Below are 20,356 nucleotides of genomic sequence, written 5' to 3' on the forward strand. Positions count from 1 at the left end.
TGCAACTACACATCATTACAAGAAAGGGGACTGTCCAACCAAAGGAATATCCAAAATCTATAACCAATGACGATAGGACAACTTCCCTTCTCCAATTTTTGAGTGTTTCGCTTACTTGACCTTACATGTTTGTTCTTTATAATTTATTTAGTGAGAAATATGCTTTGCACAAAGGCTTTACAGCATCTAGACATGTTTTTCAAAGTGTGAAAAATCAATGGCTTACAATGCTTTTAAAACTTTACAATACAAAGCAGTGGAGGCTGTTGATTTTTAATGCATTAAAAAATGCATATGAATTCCGAAAATCCATAATCCAAAACATGTCACTAAATGAACAACAAAATTTTGATACGTAAAGTCCATTCGATGAAAAACTTGATCATTACATAAAGAACTTTGTTGATCATCATCTCTCTCTCTCTCTCTCTCTCTCTCTCTCTCTCTCTCTATATATATATATATATATATATATATATATATATATATATATAGAGAGAGAGAGAGAGAGAGAGAGAGAGAGAGAGAGAAATGTTACAAAAACCATAGTTGTAGGTTGCGTCTTCTCAATAAGACCTTATGGATGTACTCAAACATACTTTATTTGATAGGAATAATGCTTTTGATCATGTTTTTTAGACATAAAATATGAATTTTTAAGTCATGCAAATTTGATATATTATGAGCCATGGTCTTAAAAAACTTAAATGTATGCTATAATCACATGAATCAAAACTGATTTTCTAATAAATAATGGTTATAGATCATATCTGAAGGGTTCAAAAAAGTTCAAGAAATTGAAAATCTAAAACTTCCATTAAGTGAGAGGAGGTGCCACAGGTAGGGAAGGCAATGAACCAGGGCCCGGGACAAGGTCTCCACCCCCACCCCATCTCAAAATCCAAACCTCCATCCCAGCATGGGGATGGATTTTAACCTCCACCCCCGCCTTCATATCTGTTTCATGTCCTCTATCCCCTGTCCAAATGGGGGCGAGGTTGGGCAGGGCCTCATTTTCCCTCGGTCTATTGTCATCCATTAGAAGGATTGGGGATGGAGCGGGGCAAGGCGGGGATGGGTCTATTGTCATCTCGGTTTTCCCTGGTCCACTGCCATCTCTAGCTCCAGGAGTACCCTATATATATATATATATATATATATATATATATATATATATATATAACAAAAGTTTGTTACGATTGATTTAACAAACTTTTTTTTTTGTCATATCAAACATCGTACAAGTGATCTACATGTTCAGTGAGAACCATTGCTAGAATTCAACCTGTAATCCAAACATTGACGGCTATAAATGAATCAACTTTTTTTGACTCATAAAAACATGTTTTTTTTTTCATAAAAAAAAATATAATTCAAGGATCGATCTGTATTGAATACATCTATGACGTTAGATTGAGTAAAACAACTTACATCATGAGATTCATTGTACCAAATATCGTCCATGAAACACCAGAAGTTTAATGAGTTTCACTGTATATTCATTATACAAGAAATTTAAATGCATTCCACAAAATTGAATGCACAGATGGCGTAGTCCGTGTTTCACAGAACAATCCATTTTCACTAGTCTCCTGTAGTTTTACAAAAGATATGAGCTGCAATTGCTGTCCCCCAATGTGCAGAAGACATAAAGACAGCTTCATCTCAAATGGATGAATTGAGGTCCCCAGCAAACTGTAATTGGACTTGAGGGCGCCGTTTCCACGAGCTGAGTGAATGCTACTTGCTGTAACCCATGGCTGGTCTCATACATGGTTAATTAAATAAGAGGTGAAACTGTGAGGGTACAATTCTTGAATGCATTCAACAAGGACTTGAACAATCTCATCCTTTGCCATCACATTTCATAATAGTGACTTCAATACCCTGACCTGACACACCATGCAGCGGTAACGTCACATGGGTGTCAATCGGCCTGGTTTACGAGGACCTGACCCTAACCCAACCTTATAGGGTCCGGGTATGGTGATAAATAAAAAGACCCCATTAAGACTCGGGTTTGGATCCGAAGGTCCCATCAATACATGGACTCGGGTATAGTTTGTGAAAATTTATACCAGACCTGGACCCGACCCGAGTTTTGATTAAGACCCACAAATTTTCAATGTAAAAATGATAAAAATAAATAAATTGTTTTACTGGGTATGGTCCGGGTTTGGTTCATGTAGTTCTTATCCGGTCCGGATATAGTCTTTCTTATAGTAGACCCAATTAATTCCTGACCCGAAAATCTAGTTCCACCTGGGTCTGAACCAAACTCTACCAGTTGGCACCCCTAGTGACATCGATCCCACCATATATGAGGAAAGAAGTACCGGTATCGGCCTTGAATCATTTGGCCAATGATTAAGGTGAATCGGCTGATACTAATTAATTCTCAAGTGAATCGTTCTGAATCGGCTAAAAAATAATAATAAAATATTTTGTGTCAATCAGAACGTGACATGTGTTAAAACCATTAAAATAATATTAAAAATTTATTTTTAAGTATCTTTTTACATTTATTAAAAAATAGTTGATTCAAGTCAGTATCGTATTGATTTTTCTGACAATACGATACATATCGACCGATTCAGGCCGATACTGACAATATTGGTTGACACTTGACACCCTGCCCTTAATTAATTACGATTTAAACAAAAAATCCTTCTAAGAAAAAAAAAGCTACTATAGAGAAGCTACTGAATGAGTCACTTAAACATCCTCCAATACTTATTTGAGCAGCCGGGTTGGTTCACTCTTCACTAGGTATGGTATGAAGCCGATTTGATTGAAAATAGAAAGCCCAATCGAGGGATATGAAAAAATAAACTATTTTGGACCTAAAACTCCTATCAAATGTCACGAATATCATTATCTGGATCTTATTGGCAAGTGAAAGTATCTGGATCAATAAAAAAAGGAGAAAATATTAGGATAAAATCAGCAGATTTGTATAAAATATATACAAACATAATTTAAAATTTTTTTAAATTAAAGTTCTTTAATATTTTTCAATTATTTTTTGGCCGATTCAAAAATTATTTTTTTTATTCACCTGAATCATTGGCCAAACGATATAGGTCGGATACGGATACTGACAGGAATACCCATCATGTCAAGTGGCAAACTATGATGGTTCTTGGCTAGAAAGACAGATAGCTCTTGTGCGCAACTAAAGAAGTGCTAAAATCATAATAAATCACACTATTTCAAATCTATGAGATAGTTTGAACAAATCAATTGTTGGTCATTTTATTGGCCTTTGAAATTACCATTATAAAGTCAGGATATTTTCAAACGACATTTGTGACTATATATACTCCCTAACCCAGGTCCTAATCTTACCTATTTTAATGGCAGCGCATAGCCTTAATAAGCCTTTGTCTATTATATGAGAGAGAGAGAGAGAGATCCCAATAATTTTCAAATATAATAACCATAATCGTTATTCAAACATTGAATACTAATGGCACGAAGTAAGTCCAAAGAAAGATGAAGAATAATATAGTTGTGGTGGTGGTGCTGATGGATTACATATATGGCAGTGGACGATTATTTTGCAGTGTTTAAAGTCGATTAAGAGTTCAGACCCTTGTTTGGGTGCTCTTAATACCTTTCAATATCCTGTTTTCCTTTTATCCTTCTGTTATTTTCAGCTCCAAATCTCTCCCTGATCTCTCCTTTTTCTCTCACACTATCACACACAAAGAAAGAAAGAACACTCTCTCTCTCTCTCTCTCTCTCTCCCCCCCCCCCCCCCCCCCCCCCACACACACACACACATAATCAATGCTCACTCAGTCACTCATCTTCCAAATCTCTTCGAGCTCTCTGGCGAATGCCTTCTGCCTGCCGACGACGATGGTGAGGTGGTCCTTCTTGTCGATGACTTTCACCCGCGCCCTGGGGATCTTGGACTGCAGGGCGTAGCTGCACTCCACGGGCAGCAGCTCGTCGTCCCTCCCGTGGAGGACCGTCACCTGGCAGCCCAGCTGCTCCACCTTCTCCAGGTAGCCGTCCATCTTGCTCGCCGTCCCGCAGATGATGTTGTGGAGCGTGTGCCACGCCGCGTGGTGCGTGTGGCAAAAGAACCCCTCCACCATAAATGTCCGAATCCTGTCATCCCATCCAACCCCAATCCCCCAAGTGTCAAAAAGCCTTTAGAGTTCGTTGACCAACAAGTTTGACTCTCTCTCTCTCTCTCTCTAGAGTTAGTTGACCAACAAGTTTGACCAAAACTTTAAGTTGATGGAGTTTTTCATAAAGTATAGTTTTATAAAAAGACAAGATCAATGAAAAGATTAAAAATAAAATTCCAATCCCAACAACCGTGGATTATAAATTGACAAAAAAAAAGCCAAAACCAACACGCCAAACGGCCAAAACATCTCCAAAATGGACGAAAACAATTTAAATTAGAAAATTGAAATTCTCTAACTCTGAAGAAACCATGCATGTGGCGATTCTTCTAAAGTTCAAATCGAGATAAAAAAAGAAGGGTGGTTGATCGATCGTTGGTTGCGTGCATATATATATATATATAGTTATTTATTTATTAAGTACTACTATTTAAAGGTACGATACTGTTCGGTTGGAAATCATAAGTGCAAGCTATATTGACTCAATCAAGCCATATACATTTGTTCAACATGGTTTGTTTGCTGAAGATTGGACCTTCAATCGTGCTTTAGTGCTCCAAGAACAATATTTTCTGATCAATGAAATTTGATGTATTGATTTTTACATGTGTAAGATCTGATCTAAAATGATTGAAAAGAAAAGTGATTTGCACTCTATAATCTTGTACATTTATTAGTACCGAGTGTCTCATTCAATGATTAAATAATTTGATCTCCATATTTGTCGAGAATATGCATTTATCAAAGTGAACGCAATATATGCATGCAGCAAGCTGCTTGACAGCCACCCATCTTAGCATTTATGGAGATGGGTGTGGTGTCCATCTCTACAAATGTTGAGATGGACGGTCATCAGAAGCGGAGCTGCATGCAGTGCTGCTGCATAAAAAAAACCACTTTATCAAAATGGTTTTGATTTGTATACAAGTTTTTTAAAATAATGTAAAAATGATCAAAATGAACAATGCGCTAGTACTACAATAAAAACTGCTTTCTACATCAAAATAGTTAGATAATATGAGAACTAGCTTGGCATGGTGAATTTGCTAGGAATCAACCATTAGATAGTGTATTTTTTATTAAAAATATGATTTTTGAATGCTTGAATATTTATGAAGATTATGAGCCATTGATTTTAAAGTCTAAAAAATATCGAGTTTATGCATCAAAAACAGATGATTCAAGAGCAGGTTTTTATAAAAAAAAGCATGTAGATCACAGCCATATTGTTAGATTCAAGAGAAAAGAGAAAAAAATCTATGAAAATGACAGTTCACACATTAGTTCTCATATTTCCAGTTCTCATATTCTAGTGACTAGATACAGAATTAATAAACCAACCAGGCGGATGCATTTATGGAAGCCGCCTGAGTAAATAATACCTGCAAACACATGACTTTTGCTAGAGCAAATGTACCTTCAAGGCACAAAAAAAAAAAAAATTATATATATATATCTATATATATATATCTATATATATATATATCTATATATATATATATCTATATATATATATATATATATATATATATATATATATATATATATGGGAAAAGTGATAGTGCATGATCACTTTTTGAACATGATCAAAACAAACTCACATGGAGCGTCCATCGCACGTGTGATGGACGCTCCGTGTGAGGTTCCGCCAAGTAACACCTTTAGCGTCAACAAAAGTTGCCGCTAAAGGTACTATAATGAGACTTTTGTCCCTACTAAAAGTCTTAGCGCAAAAACCAGCGTCAGAAGTTCATTTTTATCATGTTCAAAAGTGATCATGCACTCTCTCTCTCTCTCTATATATATATATGTATATATATATATAAACATACTTCAGAATATAAGGTGGTTTTGTACCATTACACATTCTTATTTGTACGAATCTAGCCACCACATGGTAGATCTAACCATACCTTGGATGTGTTATTTCAGTCTAAGCATATGATTTTTTGAGTAATGAAATTTAGGTGCATTTTGGGCGGCTGATTTTTGAAGCCTTTAAAACGGCTTACATGTCACATTCGTGTGATTCGAAACTCATTTTCTATAAAACAAACTTTTGTAGATCACATCGCCTTATCTGTAAAAATTAATATATATATAAAGAAGTGGTGATCTATAGCACCAAATATTAACCTTATATATATGTGTGCCCGAGCCCGCGCCAACCAACAATCCATGAAAATGACAAGACTTTGAAAATTTTGATGATGCGTTATTTTTCAGTCACATTTGGAAAGAAAATATTGAATGAAGGAGATGTATATCGCTTTAGAACACATGAGGACAAATCCTGCATGTGTTGGTTAGAAAGAAGAGATAATGAAGTGTGGATGTTGGGTTACCTATTTCTGGTGATCTGCCTAGCAATGAAGTCCCAAAGCCGGTGGTTCTTGCAAACCACCAGGCACCAAATCCTGCTGATGTGCTCATACCAAGATGCAACCGATGCACCAAACGCGATCAGCGGCCACACCCTCCTCGGTGCCACCTGCCTCAGCACGTATTGGCTTCCATGCTCTCCCTTCGGTACCGGAAAATATGGCTGCATGTAATCACATCAATCTGAGCAATATTAATCTCCCCTTAAGTTTAATAACACTTCTTATATACATCTCTCTTTTATGAACCAAATTAAGGCTCAAAAAAATGGTTTTGAATGTTAGATCATTATGGACTTAGTTTAAGTGGGTCAGGTTGATACCGGTGAGAGTAAGGTGAGAGACTTGACAGAGTTGGGGTATTTGACTGCGAGGGCAATGGCTATGATGCAGCCTAGAGAGTGTGCCACTATGTGGAAGGACTTCACCCTGTAAGCTTCCAGCACCGACCGCTCGATCATGTCAATGTGCTCGCTTAGAGTGTAGAGCGAGTCGGTCGGCTTTGGGCTCCGGCCGAACCCGAGCAGATCCATGGCTAGGAGCCGGTACTTTGTCTTTGCGTCATTGGAGAAATTGGGGAAGAGGGTCTCGGTCCAGAAGACAGAGGAGGAGATGAAGCCATGGATGAAGAGAACGTCTGTGATCTCCTTCTCCTTGCACTCTTCACACATAAATAAAACACAGGCATATGAGTAGTAGTATTTGCTTATGAACTACAAGAGCCATGCGATGTATGTGTTCGTGGGGAAATGAAAACCTACAAAATACAAAACCAATTAAATGAAACATGCTATTAGATTTTCATAATTTTTTGGTATTATTTTTTTCTAAATTCTGAAAGTACTGATGTTATCAATACACTTGTTTTTATAGAAATCACTTCTTGGAACATTTGATTCTGATGCACAAATAGGTTTTTATAAGATTTCAAAAATCAACAGCCTACAATTTAAAAAAAAAAATTTGAGGCTTCAAATATAATTTTTCATCCAAAATGCATGATCCAAGTGTTCGTAAATCAATGGTGCTAAACACATCTATGGGTCAAAATTTTTAAAAAATACTGAAAATCCACTATCATGTTTTATCTAGTAGGTTTCCATTTTCCTGTGTATGTGTATGTATATAAGATGAGTGTACGACTCACCCCTGAGTCCATCCTCACGAACATAGAGGGCCTCCTTGGGAGAGGTGCACCAAGAAACACACTTGTGGCAGTAGCAATCGGACCAACGTGGGACCTGGTGAGCCATCTGACGCCCCATCTTCACTTGAAGCATTTCCACGATGGCTGAGTTGATCCGGTAAGCCGACCTGACCACGCCGTTAGGACGCCTCTCGCACAAGCCGACGCGGGCAGCTGTCGATCTCTTGATCTCGGACACGATGGAGGTCCGTGAGTAGAGAGTGTCGGAGATGTCCTCTAGCCGAAGCTCGCTCGCGCTGATGCAGACGATCCTCCGGTGACCTCGTTCTGATACCACTATCTTGCCACTGCTAATGATGACGTCCTGGCCTGAGGAGCAGTAGCAAGGTTTCCACTCATGCTCCACCAAGAAGTCCACCAGCTTGAACAGGTAGCAGAGGATGGCATCAAGGAGATCAAGGAAGCAGAACACCAAGAAGCTCACTACGTCGAGGAACACTTTCATAGCTATGACAAAGATCACCCCCACGTTTTTCTCATTGGCCATTTCCCTTTTCCCCTTCCCCTTCTCACTCCCCCTCACTTCTACTCCTATATGACCTTTAAAACAAAGATGATGATTCTTCATCTATGCGGTTGTGTTTTTTAAGTATTTTTAATGGGTTTTGGTTGTATGATTTGTGTGGGGAAGATGAGTTCCCACCATACACACGAAACATTGGCTAGGTGCGTGATGGTGGGATGGCCTTGGGGGAAGCTGCGTGTGGTGGGGGTGAGGGGTGTCCTATAAGTGCAAAGGGAATGGTGAAAAAGGGGTGCAGTGGCCTCGGCAAAGTACCAACAATAGCAGGGAGTGAATTCATTGCTCATTAAGTCGTGTGCTGGCCACAGATGGAGGGTAGGTGGTTGTTGAACCCACCACTCCCAACTATTTCTCCCTCCCCATCTTAGTCTAATGTGTAGCAATACATTTTGTACAAGTAGAATTATGGTGTATTTTACTTAAGCGTTCTCTCTCTCTCTCTCTCTCTCTCCCTCTCTCTCTCTGGAGAATAAAAACCGACCCACTAGAAAACCTACCAAACCTACTCACTCAAAACATTTAATCAAATTTTTGGTGTTTTTCCAAAAGTCTGACCTTACAGATATGATCTATGGGCTTATTTTTATAGGAATCAGTTCTTGGAGAATTTGATTCTGATGCATGAATATGTTTTTATAAGATTTCAAAAATCAACAGCCTACAATTTTCATATTTTTTTTGCTCCAAATACTATTTTTTCCTTCCAAAATACATTATTGAAGTGTCAATTTCTAGTTAATCAATCATGCTGAACACATCTGTAAGGTCAGAATTTTGAAAAAAACACTGAAAATCGGATAAAATATTTTTTAGTGAGCAAGTTTGGTAGGTTTTCATTCCCTTATATATGTATATATATATTATGTGCTACATGTTTTATTTAGTGGGAGCCAGTTTTTGAACCTCCAGAATCCAACTTGAATATATGTTTTTTCTGGCGATCGAAAAATCAACGGCTATGAATATTGCATCTATTCTTTCTCACTCATAAAAAAAACTCTTGTTTGTGTTGGGCTCCCCAAGCCTATTTTATGAGTTGAAACAAATTCTCTACATGTTCATGCATGGCCAACATTGATTATGCACCGAAACTAAGATTGTGACATCGGTCCATTGGTCACATTAAACGCCAACTGTTATTAGGTGCTGTTGGTCACATCACGACTTGCAATGCTTCTAATAGCCAAGTCATTTATATTGATACTCTTCTCTGAAGTATAAGCCCAATTATACTGTCTGTTTTATTCTAATAAACATTGATGAAGTAAATTACCATATTTCTTCTTAATTATGCCCCCATTTGTTTTATTCTAATAAACATTAGTGAAGTATGCCATTATATTTCTTCTTCATAGTGCCACATTTGATGATACTTCCATTTAATCTTTGGTTGTTTGTGACTCTGTATGAATGGATTTAAACCCTATAATAAACTGAATTAGGGTTGCATACAATTGGGATTCAGGATGAGGCTTTTGAAAAATTTGGCTGTCCTCTATCCGACTCTCCAATGTATTTTCTGATCCGAAATCCGAACCGTTGGCCAGATTTCACCGTAAATGTCTAGATTTGCTCAAACAGGTGAAATAGAATTGGCAATCTTGGCTGGTGTGTGCCCCACCAGGGATTTTCTCATCTGGTAGCTAGGGCATCTTGTGAATGGTACCAAACTGAATGGATGTTACGAGTTTGAAACACATGAGTGTGTATTCCTTGCTGCGAGGCACGTAGAAGCTGGATGTACTCTATATTCGGCAAACGGTACAAGGGGTTTTTACGCCACTAAGCTCGTGGTGGTTTTCCTGAATTACCCCCACCGAAAAAAAAAAGGCGGTTGGTCTGTCAGTTATGTTTGCTACCACCGAGGTGGTATCCAATGTGGTAAGCGGGGTCCTGTGCCAAGCTGAAGGCCCAGGTTCGAATCCCTCTGCCACATGGGGCTTAAGAGATATCTGGTAGGGGTCTGCCTATAACCCCAGCTTGCCTTTAAACAGAAAGAAGAAGAAGTCATGATAGCTAGTCTCTTGGCAACACTGAGGCGTAGCTGTTGGGCCAACATGATGCATAGTGATTCAATGGACTGAGTCAAACATGATAGCTGTAAATTTGCAGAAAGGGGGCTCTGCATGGTTGGTAGGAGCTGTCAGTGAACGTCTCTGTGTGGTGGGACGTTGCAGGTTCAAAACCCAGTGGTACGTTAACTGTTGGGGCCGGGTCTGCCTAACACCAACTTGCCTTTACCAATTGGGGGCTCTGCTTGTTTGGTAATACTTTTCTTTATTGACAAGGATATATGTAGACCATACGTCATTCTTTGGTCAATTCTAGATATCTATTCATAATTATGAAAAAAGGACCTCCATATTATTACAAGTCATGCTGGGGCAGAAGAATTGATAAATCAGGGAGGTATTGGAAACCGCTCTTCTAAATATTTAGAGTAGTTGAATTCAGATCCAAAGTTTGGATGCTTCTTTAATTTTTTTCCTCCAAAGACTCAATTGGTATTTCAAACTATACTTTCTTCTACCAAGTTCTGTTTCACTAGCAGACTGGTTTGGTTGAGAATTTAAGCCATGAGTTCGGTTGTTCTTTATGGAACACAACATGATAGCTTAATATCTCACAACCTACTGTTTGACCCATTTTCAGTCATTAAAAGCAATGATCCATCATATATGTTGGGTGCAGCTGGTTAGTTGTCATCATTTATAATGAACTGATGATGTTGGTGTTTGGTTTTGACTTCACCTTTGGTTAAATCTTTTGTTTTCCCGCCTGCAACACTGACATAAGAATTATTTGGTTTCTCCCTACATACCCCAATACGGTGCTTCTACTTAGGACCTAGCTATATCACAGGTTTCATTTTCGGGAAAATCTCGGCAAGCAGGAATTTCACGACATTTTGGTTTTTCTTAAAAAAAAAATGGAAGAATATTAGCGCATAAAAATGTGATATTCTAAATATAAGTGATACTTTTTTAAATTTTCATTTTTTGGTACTATATTGGCTTTTGAGAATATCATGATAAAAATTGCCAGATTTTCAAAAGATGGAGATATTTGTAGCATAGCCTTGGAAATATAGGAATTTAGAAATTTTCTTGTACCATAGGCTTATATGTATATTTACACTGAGAAACCATCCACAAGATCAGAGACATAGCCGCACTGGCTCTGCCTGCCGTACTTATGGCCACTGTTCTAGCAGCGTAAAAACTTGGTGGGCTTACCCTAGACAGCTTGAACTGTTAAATTGGTAGACGACAATTATCTCTCTAGTTAATGAATAAAAAAGACAAGTGAATGGAGTTTTAAAAAGTTTTTTTTACAAACACAATTCAAGTTTCAGCAATAATCAAAAGCACACTTAAGTTTTTTTTTTTTTGACAAAGGAAAACCATCACCAAGAACCAGGTCACTTAATGGGCCCACCTCATAAAACTCCGGGTTGAGGACACCACCACCCAGCCTTAACGTGCCCCCAACCATGATAAAGCAACAGAGGTCCAAATTGGTTGTTCATGCTTGACAAGAACCTCTATCTGCAATCCAAATTGGTTTCTTCATTTATGTCCTGCTTTCGGCGATATGGCAGGATTATGCTTGCTGGGCGTGCAAGGATGACACTATGAGAATGAAGCTTTCAGCAATATTTTCAAGCATTACTGCTACTATATTTAATGTGTCACTGGTATTTACTACTGCGTTCCAATACTCCAGTGCCTTTTCTGGTTCTATTACCACAGCTAGCTCTCATTATCTGGACTTTTCTATGAAAATAATATGACGTTTCACATGCATGCATATAAATATGGATGCAATGGACACAACTAAGTGGATATCATCACCAAAAGGATTGTTCAAATTTGGCCATTTCACAGGTCTCCTCTAGATGATAATAGACATAGACATGACAAGGCAGCATCATGTTCAACTGTAAAGATGCAAGAAGCAACTATTTACATTATACATGTACCTCATTTCATGCTAATTCTTAATGCATTTCCTTCTTTTCCCTAAAAAAAAATAAGAAGGAAAAGCTATTTTTGAAAGAGTAATTATAGGGCTCGTTAAACTTCACCAGGACCAAACCGTACTGTAATTATTTAAGGATCACTACATGCTATTTGAAGCAGGTTATATGTTCCTCCCGAAGCCGGTAGTTAGCTACCAGTGCGTGTTTGGGGTCCCAATGAGTGCCACATATAAAAGCTTTTCCGGCTCGTATCCCCATGTTTGTCAGCATCAATTAGCGTCGGAGTCTAGTGCGGTTGCAAAGACTTAAGTACTCTTTCCACCATTGGTGTCATAAAATGATGATTCTAGAAATGGAGCGGTTGCAAAGACTTAAGTACCCCGGATATGGTTATTTAAGACCCAGTCCCTACACTGTAGGATTATCTGAGAAAAAAATCTTCCCTAAAGAAGGCCATGAACATCAACCCTTTCTCTCTCTCTCCCTTCTCATTCTGCCTATGTGCACATCCAGCAGACGATCCTACACTGCTCCATCAAGCACCGACTGACCTGCATACTGACTGTAGCATGGTTCAACTTGATGAATTGTGGAGCTTGATTTAAAGTTTTTGCCCTTACAGGAGGGGGGATCCGGTGGCTCCCCCCAGTGCGGGTCCTACTAAACGTTAAACGAGCGGGGGGTCTCTGGAGGGCAGCGCCCCCAGAAGAAACTTTTTTTTTGGCCTTGTATAAATTCTTTCTTTTCTTTCCCTCTTGTAACTGTCGAAAAAGAGCAATAAGGTTTTTCCTCTTGGTGGCCATGGTTTTTTACTCTGTCTCGGATTTGCGGAAAGGTTTTTCCACATAAATCTGTGTCGTTGTGTTTTGTTTGATCGTTCTTGTTTATTATTTCTTTCGATTGTTTCTTGCTTGCGGTTTTCGTAACACCCCTTCCCGCCATTGGTGTCATGAAATGACAATTCTAGAAAAGGATAATTTTTTTTTCGCTACACAATTTATGAAAATCGCGTTGTGATTTGTCTTTTATTTTTTGCAATGCGATTTAGCGATTTACAAACATCGCATAGCGATTTGCGGGGTTTTTTTTTTGCTACGTGATTTTCGTAAATCGCTACTCGATTTAGCAATTTTCTGTTTTTTTTTTTTTGCTAAGCAATTTTCATAAATCGCTACTCGATTTAGCGATTTTCCATTTTTTTTGCTACTCGATTTTCGTAAATCGCTACTCAATTTAGCTATTTGCTATTTTTTTTCGCTACGCGATTTTTGTAAATCGCTACTCGATAGCGATTTGCCATTTTTTTCGCAATGTGATTTTCTTAAATCGCTATGCTGAACTCTGCCCCCTTGAGCACGATCTTCACCGTGATCAGGCTGTAATCGCCAGCCATCCCGATGGCAGTCTTGAGATTCGTGACGGGGAAGCCGGAGAGGAACATGCCATTTCCGACGTAGGCGGGGAGGTGGGTCCTGTTAGAGAGCACGACATTGAAGGTCGAGATGAGAACCTCGCGGTGCGAGAACTCGACAAATACCTGCCAGGAACTTGAGGGTGCGAACGCCCGTGTTGAGCAGTGTCAGGGTGGCCTGGAAGGCATAGCTTTGATTGAAAGTATTGCCGATTTTAGGGTAGACAGATTGTACTTTGAAAGACTCTGTTGTAGGTGTATTGGAGGAAGATTCTGCTGTAGATGTCCCTCAAAGGCGGCAGAGGGGCCACCGCAGTCGGTTGCCTGCTGGATGAGGGCAACATTTTGGGCACTACTAGCAGGAAGAAGACGACGATCACCATCGGATCGCCGACTCTTTGCCTCTCTTAATTTCTTCTCTAGAGAGAGAGAGAGAGAGAGAGAGAGAGAGAGAGAGAGAGAGAGAGAGGGTTTTACAGTGTTTCACGGAGAAGGAAGAAGAAGAAGATGACGACGGAAAGTTCAAACAAAAAAGAAAGAGAGAGCGCTTCAGGTTTGTTTTGTTGTCTGGACTTTGAAGAGTTAGCATCATCTTCAATTTTCTGAATGGAGGACATTTTTGTCCTTTTCTCGAACCATCATTTCCTTTTTTTTGAATGGAGGACATTTTTATCATTTTCTCGAACCATCATTTTATGACAAGAATAGCAAGAAAGGGTACTTAAGTCTTTGCAACCACACCAGACTCCGATGCTAAGTGATGCCAACACACACGGGAATACGAACCCCACGTACTTATATACGTGGCGGCCATTCGGACCCCCAAACACGCACTGTAACAAATAGTGTGTCTTTGAGAAAGAACACACAACACCCTCACCATGCAATTTAATCTAGGTTAAATGCGTGTCCCAACTTTCAAACTAGGACTACTGACCATGGCAAGTTTGGTTGAGCCTTTATTATGGTTAGAGGAGATCACCAAGTGACTGAGTCAATTGAGTTAACTCAACTTGTATAATGCCACTTCATTGACATTGCTTTAGGTGTCAACATGTCAGACATGGTTCCAATACAGTTGGGTCTGAACTCAGATCTGATTTTGAGATGCTGGTACTGGGTTCAAACTAGGTCTCTTCAGACCCACCATAGGAAAAACAAGAGTTGGGGATTACATGACCCAGACCCTGTTCATACCCGATAATATATATATATATATATATATATATATATATATATATATATATATATATATATATATATATTGGCTACTAATGAATGTACATAATTAATGAGTAGAAATCACTTTTTTTCTTCATCTTTTATATTATTTTTTGTAGATCATGTTTAGTAGGAAAATTGTTTTGAATTATGTAATTATGAAAAGTAATTAAGATTTTAAAAGGGGTCCAAAAATTAATGGCTCACAATGTGTCAAAATTTCATAACTCAAAAGATCACATTTTTACTCCAAAAAAGCATGGTCCAAGGCTTGATCCTTAGCAAACAAACCATGTTGAACACATCTATGTGGCTAGATTGAGTCGATACAACTTGCACCTATGATTTCTAGCTCATTATTTTAGTACCTTTATTAGTAGCCAATATTTACCCTATATATATATGTTTTTTATATTGAAAAATTGCTGATCAAAACTCAGGTCAGACTCAGTTTGGTATGAAATTTAACAAACCATACTCGGCTCCATATACTAATCAAACTCTTTGGGTCCAACTTAGGTTCTAGTCGAACCTCCTTATTTATCACTAAAGCCTGACCTATAGGTAGGTGTCTCAACGGGTTGGGTTTGGTTCGAACCCAGGTGAAACCAAACCCATACCTGATTTCAGATGATGGTACCCGGTCCAGACTCTGGTCCAATCGTACCCACCATAAGAGAAAACATGCATCGATCCTATAAGGATTACATAAACCAAACCTGAACCATACCCAATGAAATAATATTTTTTTTATCTTTTTTACATTGAAAAATTATAGATCTTAGTCCAAATTCAGGTCGTTCCCGAGTCTGGTATGAAATTTGGGACGATGAAAATTTTGAGAACCACATTTCTCACACCACCAATCCCGAGGCCAAGCCAAAATTTTAACCAACTTTTCAAGCTAAGTTGTGATATGTCGCCTCGTTCTGGAAACCATCGACGTTCAGGGACCCCTTTGAATTCTTGGGACAGACTAAGGGCACGTTTGGAAGTGAGAAAGATGTAGGAAAAGTAATGCAAAATGAAAAATCCAACCCTTCCAAACAAGAGACTTTTTTCTAAAAAGTACACTTTTTGATCGTAAACATTCCTCTATGGAATGGAGGAATGTTTTTTACCAAGAAAAAACTTATTTACACTCCCCACCACCCTTCTCTCCACCACCACCACCACCACCTACCCACCATCACCATCCATCTCACCACTGCCCTCCTTTTTCTCTCTGTCATTTTTACACATTTTTTCACTCTATTTTTCTCATGCTACACAAACAAGTGAAGAACTTTCGTTTGAAAACCTTCTCATATCAAAAACTCCAGTAGGCAAAACTTTCTTTTCCTGTGAGAGCTTTTCTCCCTTTCAAACGTGCCCTCACCACATCTCTCCACCACCACCCACCATCTCACCACTGCCCTCCTTTTTCTCTCTCTCATTTTTACACATTTTCCACTCCATTTTCTCATGCTACACAAACAAGTGAAGAACTTTCTTTTGAAAACCTTCTCCTATCAAAAACTCCCATAGGCAAAACTTTATTTTCCCATGAGAGCTTTTCTCCCTTCCAAACGTGCCCTAAGTAAAAAAGAAAGAAAGAAAGACAACGAGACCTTGAGAGTGCACTCCAACTAGGGATTGCAGTGAACCAGCAGAAAACAGGACCATGCCCCTGCCTCACCGTGTTTGGACCGGGGATGGAGGACATGAAACGGGGATGGAGGTTAAAATCAAAACCTGTGCGGGAATGGAGGCGGGGATGGGTTATACTTTTTCCCTCCCTCCCCGCCTTGCCCTGCCCCCATCCTCGGTCCTTCTTTACGAATGACAGTGGATTGAGGGGAAACGTGGCCCTGCCCCGCCTCGCCCCGTTTCGATCGGAGATGGAGGACATGAAACGAGGATGAAGGTTAAAATCAAGACCCGTGCCGGGATGGAGGGCAGGATTTTGAGACCGGGTGGAGGTGGAGACCTTGTCCCCCACCCCTGCCCCGGTCCACTGCCATCCCTAACTCCAGCCGAACGTGCAAGAAAAAATTTCATGTCTTGAACTACCAGCCAGTCCAACGAGCCATCATCGAGGCAGTCATTTAGCGGGGAAGACAACCTCAGGAAAAAGATTCTTGAGTCTAAGAACTGCAATACAATATCTCCAATTTACGAAGGAGATTGAGGATGAAGCCATGATTGATAAGTTAGCAGTCTTTTAAATTTGACTATCCTGCCTATGTTTCTACCAACAATTTTTTTAATTTAGTGCTCAAGAAAATATACTGGTGGACAAAAAGTCTATGCCACAAAGATTCGGGGAAGCGATGACACATGATGCAAGTGCGATTTGCTAGTTCAAAAATCTTTTGAAAAACAGGAAACGAGGACATGCAAGTTTTTAAATTTTTTAATAAGTAAAATATTATTTCTTTGATATTTTAATAGTAAAATTGTATTTTTTTTAAAATATTAAAATAATGTCCATATGTGTCAGTGTTGCTGTCAGAGAGTGTATGATCATGACATCTAGGGGCATGCACCAAAAATGACATGTCCCAACGACAGCATAAAACTTTTATGGTTTTTGACAATATTCCTCGAGATTAGGAAAATAGTAGTTTTGAGGTTAAGGTTTGTAGGATGCAAGTGTAGGTTGACGGATCCATTTCATTTAAATATTTATGAACAAACATACATATGGGCCAAGGTGGGCTCCTATAAGGGGTTTGGGTCAGGGCGGGCGAATCACTGTCCAAATATTTGCACCTTCTTATAGTGCTATTATTACATTATAAATTATCTACTATTATTAAAATACAAATTTAATCCGATGAAATGGAATAGCTTTAATATTTAAAAAAAAAGGAAAATAGAAAGAATGAAATAGCTGGAGGGTAAAGTCACACTATCACAAAGGAAGGCGACCTATGTCATAGGGACACACCATTTTGTGATACAGATAAACACGTAGGAATATAGTCGCTCAAATACATCAATATGACATAGGCCGAATACATCGATTATAGACACTGGATACGTAGGAATAGAGTCGCTCAAATAAGTCAATATGACATAGGCCGAATACATCGATTATAGACACTGGACACGTAGGATAATTATTTAATATTTTTAATAACATTTTAATACTTTTTAGTAATTTTCAATAAAAATGCATTATTATTATTAAAATATAATTTTTTTTTATCAAAACAATTAAAAAAATCCGTGTTGTAGTGTCTTATTTTTTGAATTTTTTTCAAACTTGCAAATCAAACTAGCATCATGTGTCCTCGTGTCTAGGGATGCACAATGAACCAAGCGGGCTCGGCTAATCTTGTAAATTAAATGAGCTGTGCTTGAACTAAGCTCTGAGACTCAGGCGAGCCAACGAGCTGAGCTTAACGCGGTAGACTTGATAAGGCTCGGCTCGTATTTATATTTTATATAATATAAAATATATATTAATTATACTAATATCACACCGCGCCTTCTCATGCCCTGTCCCCACCCCTTCTCCAGCCCCATCCCCGCCCCCACTGTCCTCTCTCTCTCTCTCCCAGCTTCCCACTCCCTCTCTTTCGTGCATCAGCGGAGGAATACAGTGCAGAGGCGGAGGAGTGCGATGGAATAGTGATACGATTGAGGTCCTCTCTCTCTCGTTCTTCCCGATTGAGGAAAAGACTATCTCTCTCTTCTCTTCTCTTCTCCTCTCCCTTTCTCATTCTTCTCGATTGTGGAGAGAGAGGGAAGACTACTTATTTATAAAAATCATCGAAATCTGGTTAAAAAAAACACTTTTTCTGAAGTGTTGAGACAGACAACATTTTCCTGTTTTATACTTCAAAAAAAAAACACCATATATGTATATATTATCATTACAGTTATGCAAATCACACAGCGTTGCGGGTAAATCAGTCAGGTTACAGCATGACTGATTTTTCAACTTGTCTATACATAGAACAAAAACAATATATATATTTGAGCAGCGTCAATTTAGGGAGGGACGTTGCCGGTGCATATTTGATACTATATGAGAGTCAACGAGTTGGGCCATGAAAGATTATCAATAGCCATGATATCTCTTTGTAGCCGTGATATCTCTTTCTTGGCCATTCAATTTGAGTTATCGGTGACTCAGTTGATAGTAAAGTGTTTGAAATTTTTGAACAATGAAGTTTGATGTGTGTTGTTCACCTAAATGCATATACATAAATTACAACAATAAATAAGTAGTGTAAGTAACTGGGCAAGCATGATATTATAGTTGCACAATATAAGGGTAAATGCATTGTGCTTTAGATTTCCATGTTTTTTATGAAATGAGAACGGAGACTGAGCTTGAACCAAGCCACAGACTTTCTCATTCTGCTGAGCATGGACTGAGCTCGAACCAAGCCACAGACTGAGCCTGAGCCAGCTTGGTCTATTGTGATCAGAAAAGTGTGAAACACTAAGCCGGGCTCAGCTCAAGCTCGACCCTATTAAGCTTGGCTCGTTTCAGGCTCGGGACGAGCTCGAGCCGAGCATGTACATCTTTTTTTTTTTTTGGGAGAGCCAAGCTTGTACATGCCAAGCTCAGCTCGAGCTCGACTCATGTGCATCCCTACTCGTGTCCATGAGTCTTTGTGGCATAGGAAGCCCCTTCTTGTGTGAAGCGTTGACTAGCAATATACATGAGATATTAGTGTATTTGATTACTTGTCCAAGATTGGATGAAACAGTATAACATAACCAAGGTTGTTAAATGTGATGAGGCGAAGCGAGACGTTGAGCCTTTTATGAAGCGAGGTGTAAGCCTCGAGGCGTTGAGGCGTAAGCTTCATGATCAAAATAATAAAATATATAATATTAATAAAATAATAAAAAATTTATATGGGTAGCTTCCATTTCATGTGTACCCATATCTCTCAAGTCATTAGATGGATTTGGTTTCCTCTATGTTCTTGATCAATGCTAGAAAAAGGTAAAGGAATTTTTTTTCAAAAGCTTCTCTTCTCATGTTTTTTTATTTTTTATTTTATTTAATATGTTTATTTATCAATACATATTTTAAACAAAGTATGTGATCTGAGATAATAGGAATTGAAATCGTAAGAAAGTTTTGTAAAAAAAAAAGAGAGATAAGTAGTTGCATTAATGCTAGTACGTTGGTAATTATATCATTTCCTGCCAAGTCAACAAGGAAGAAAATATGGACGGGACAATCTACATCACAAAAGAAATCTCCCTCTCTCTCTCTCTCTCTACTGATTTACACTTATCTTACTCTCTTTTTAAAAAAAATAACGAAAAGAAAAAACTAGAAAACAAAAACTATAGAAAAGAAAAAAGATGTACGGCATCACTGCTAATAAATATCGAGAATGAATAAGAAATCTCAAATCAACTCAAAAAAGAGGTACGGATTTTGTTGGTGGTATTGGTATCATCGATAGCCAATTTATTATTCTCTAGAGTGGTGGTTTGCTTTCTCTATTTCCAGGGTTTGTGTGGTTCCTGAA

General features: G+C 38.6%; 1 protein-coding gene across 1 annotated transcript; it reads right to left on the bottom strand.

Annotated features, from left to right (window-relative positions):
• Nucleotides 1-1,502: 1,502 nt before the first annotated feature.
• On the bottom strand, nucleotides 1,503-8,298 carry LOC149836283 (putative lysophospholipase BODYGUARD 1). The gene is made up of 5 exons (XM_090009742.1): nucleotides 7,671-8,298; nucleotides 6,847-7,184; nucleotides 6,488-6,687; nucleotides 3,807-4,119; nucleotides 1,503-1,556 (listed from the first exon to the last, which is right to left on the bottom strand). Exons 1-5 carry the CDS (start codon nucleotides 8,296-8,298, stop codon nucleotides 1,503-1,505), a joined length of 1,533 nt encoding a protein of 510 aa, XP_089865868.1.
• Between the last annotated feature and the right edge of the window lie 12,058 nt (nucleotides 8,299-20,356).

Source organism: Nuphar pumila, chromosome 6 (genome assembly GCF_984573655.1).
Source record: "Nuphar pumila chromosome 6, dmNupPumi1.hap1.1, whole genome shotgun sequence".
NCBI classification, from domain to species: domain Eukaryota; kingdom Viridiplantae; phylum Streptophyta; class Magnoliopsida; order Nymphaeales; family Nymphaeaceae; genus Nuphar; species Nuphar pumila.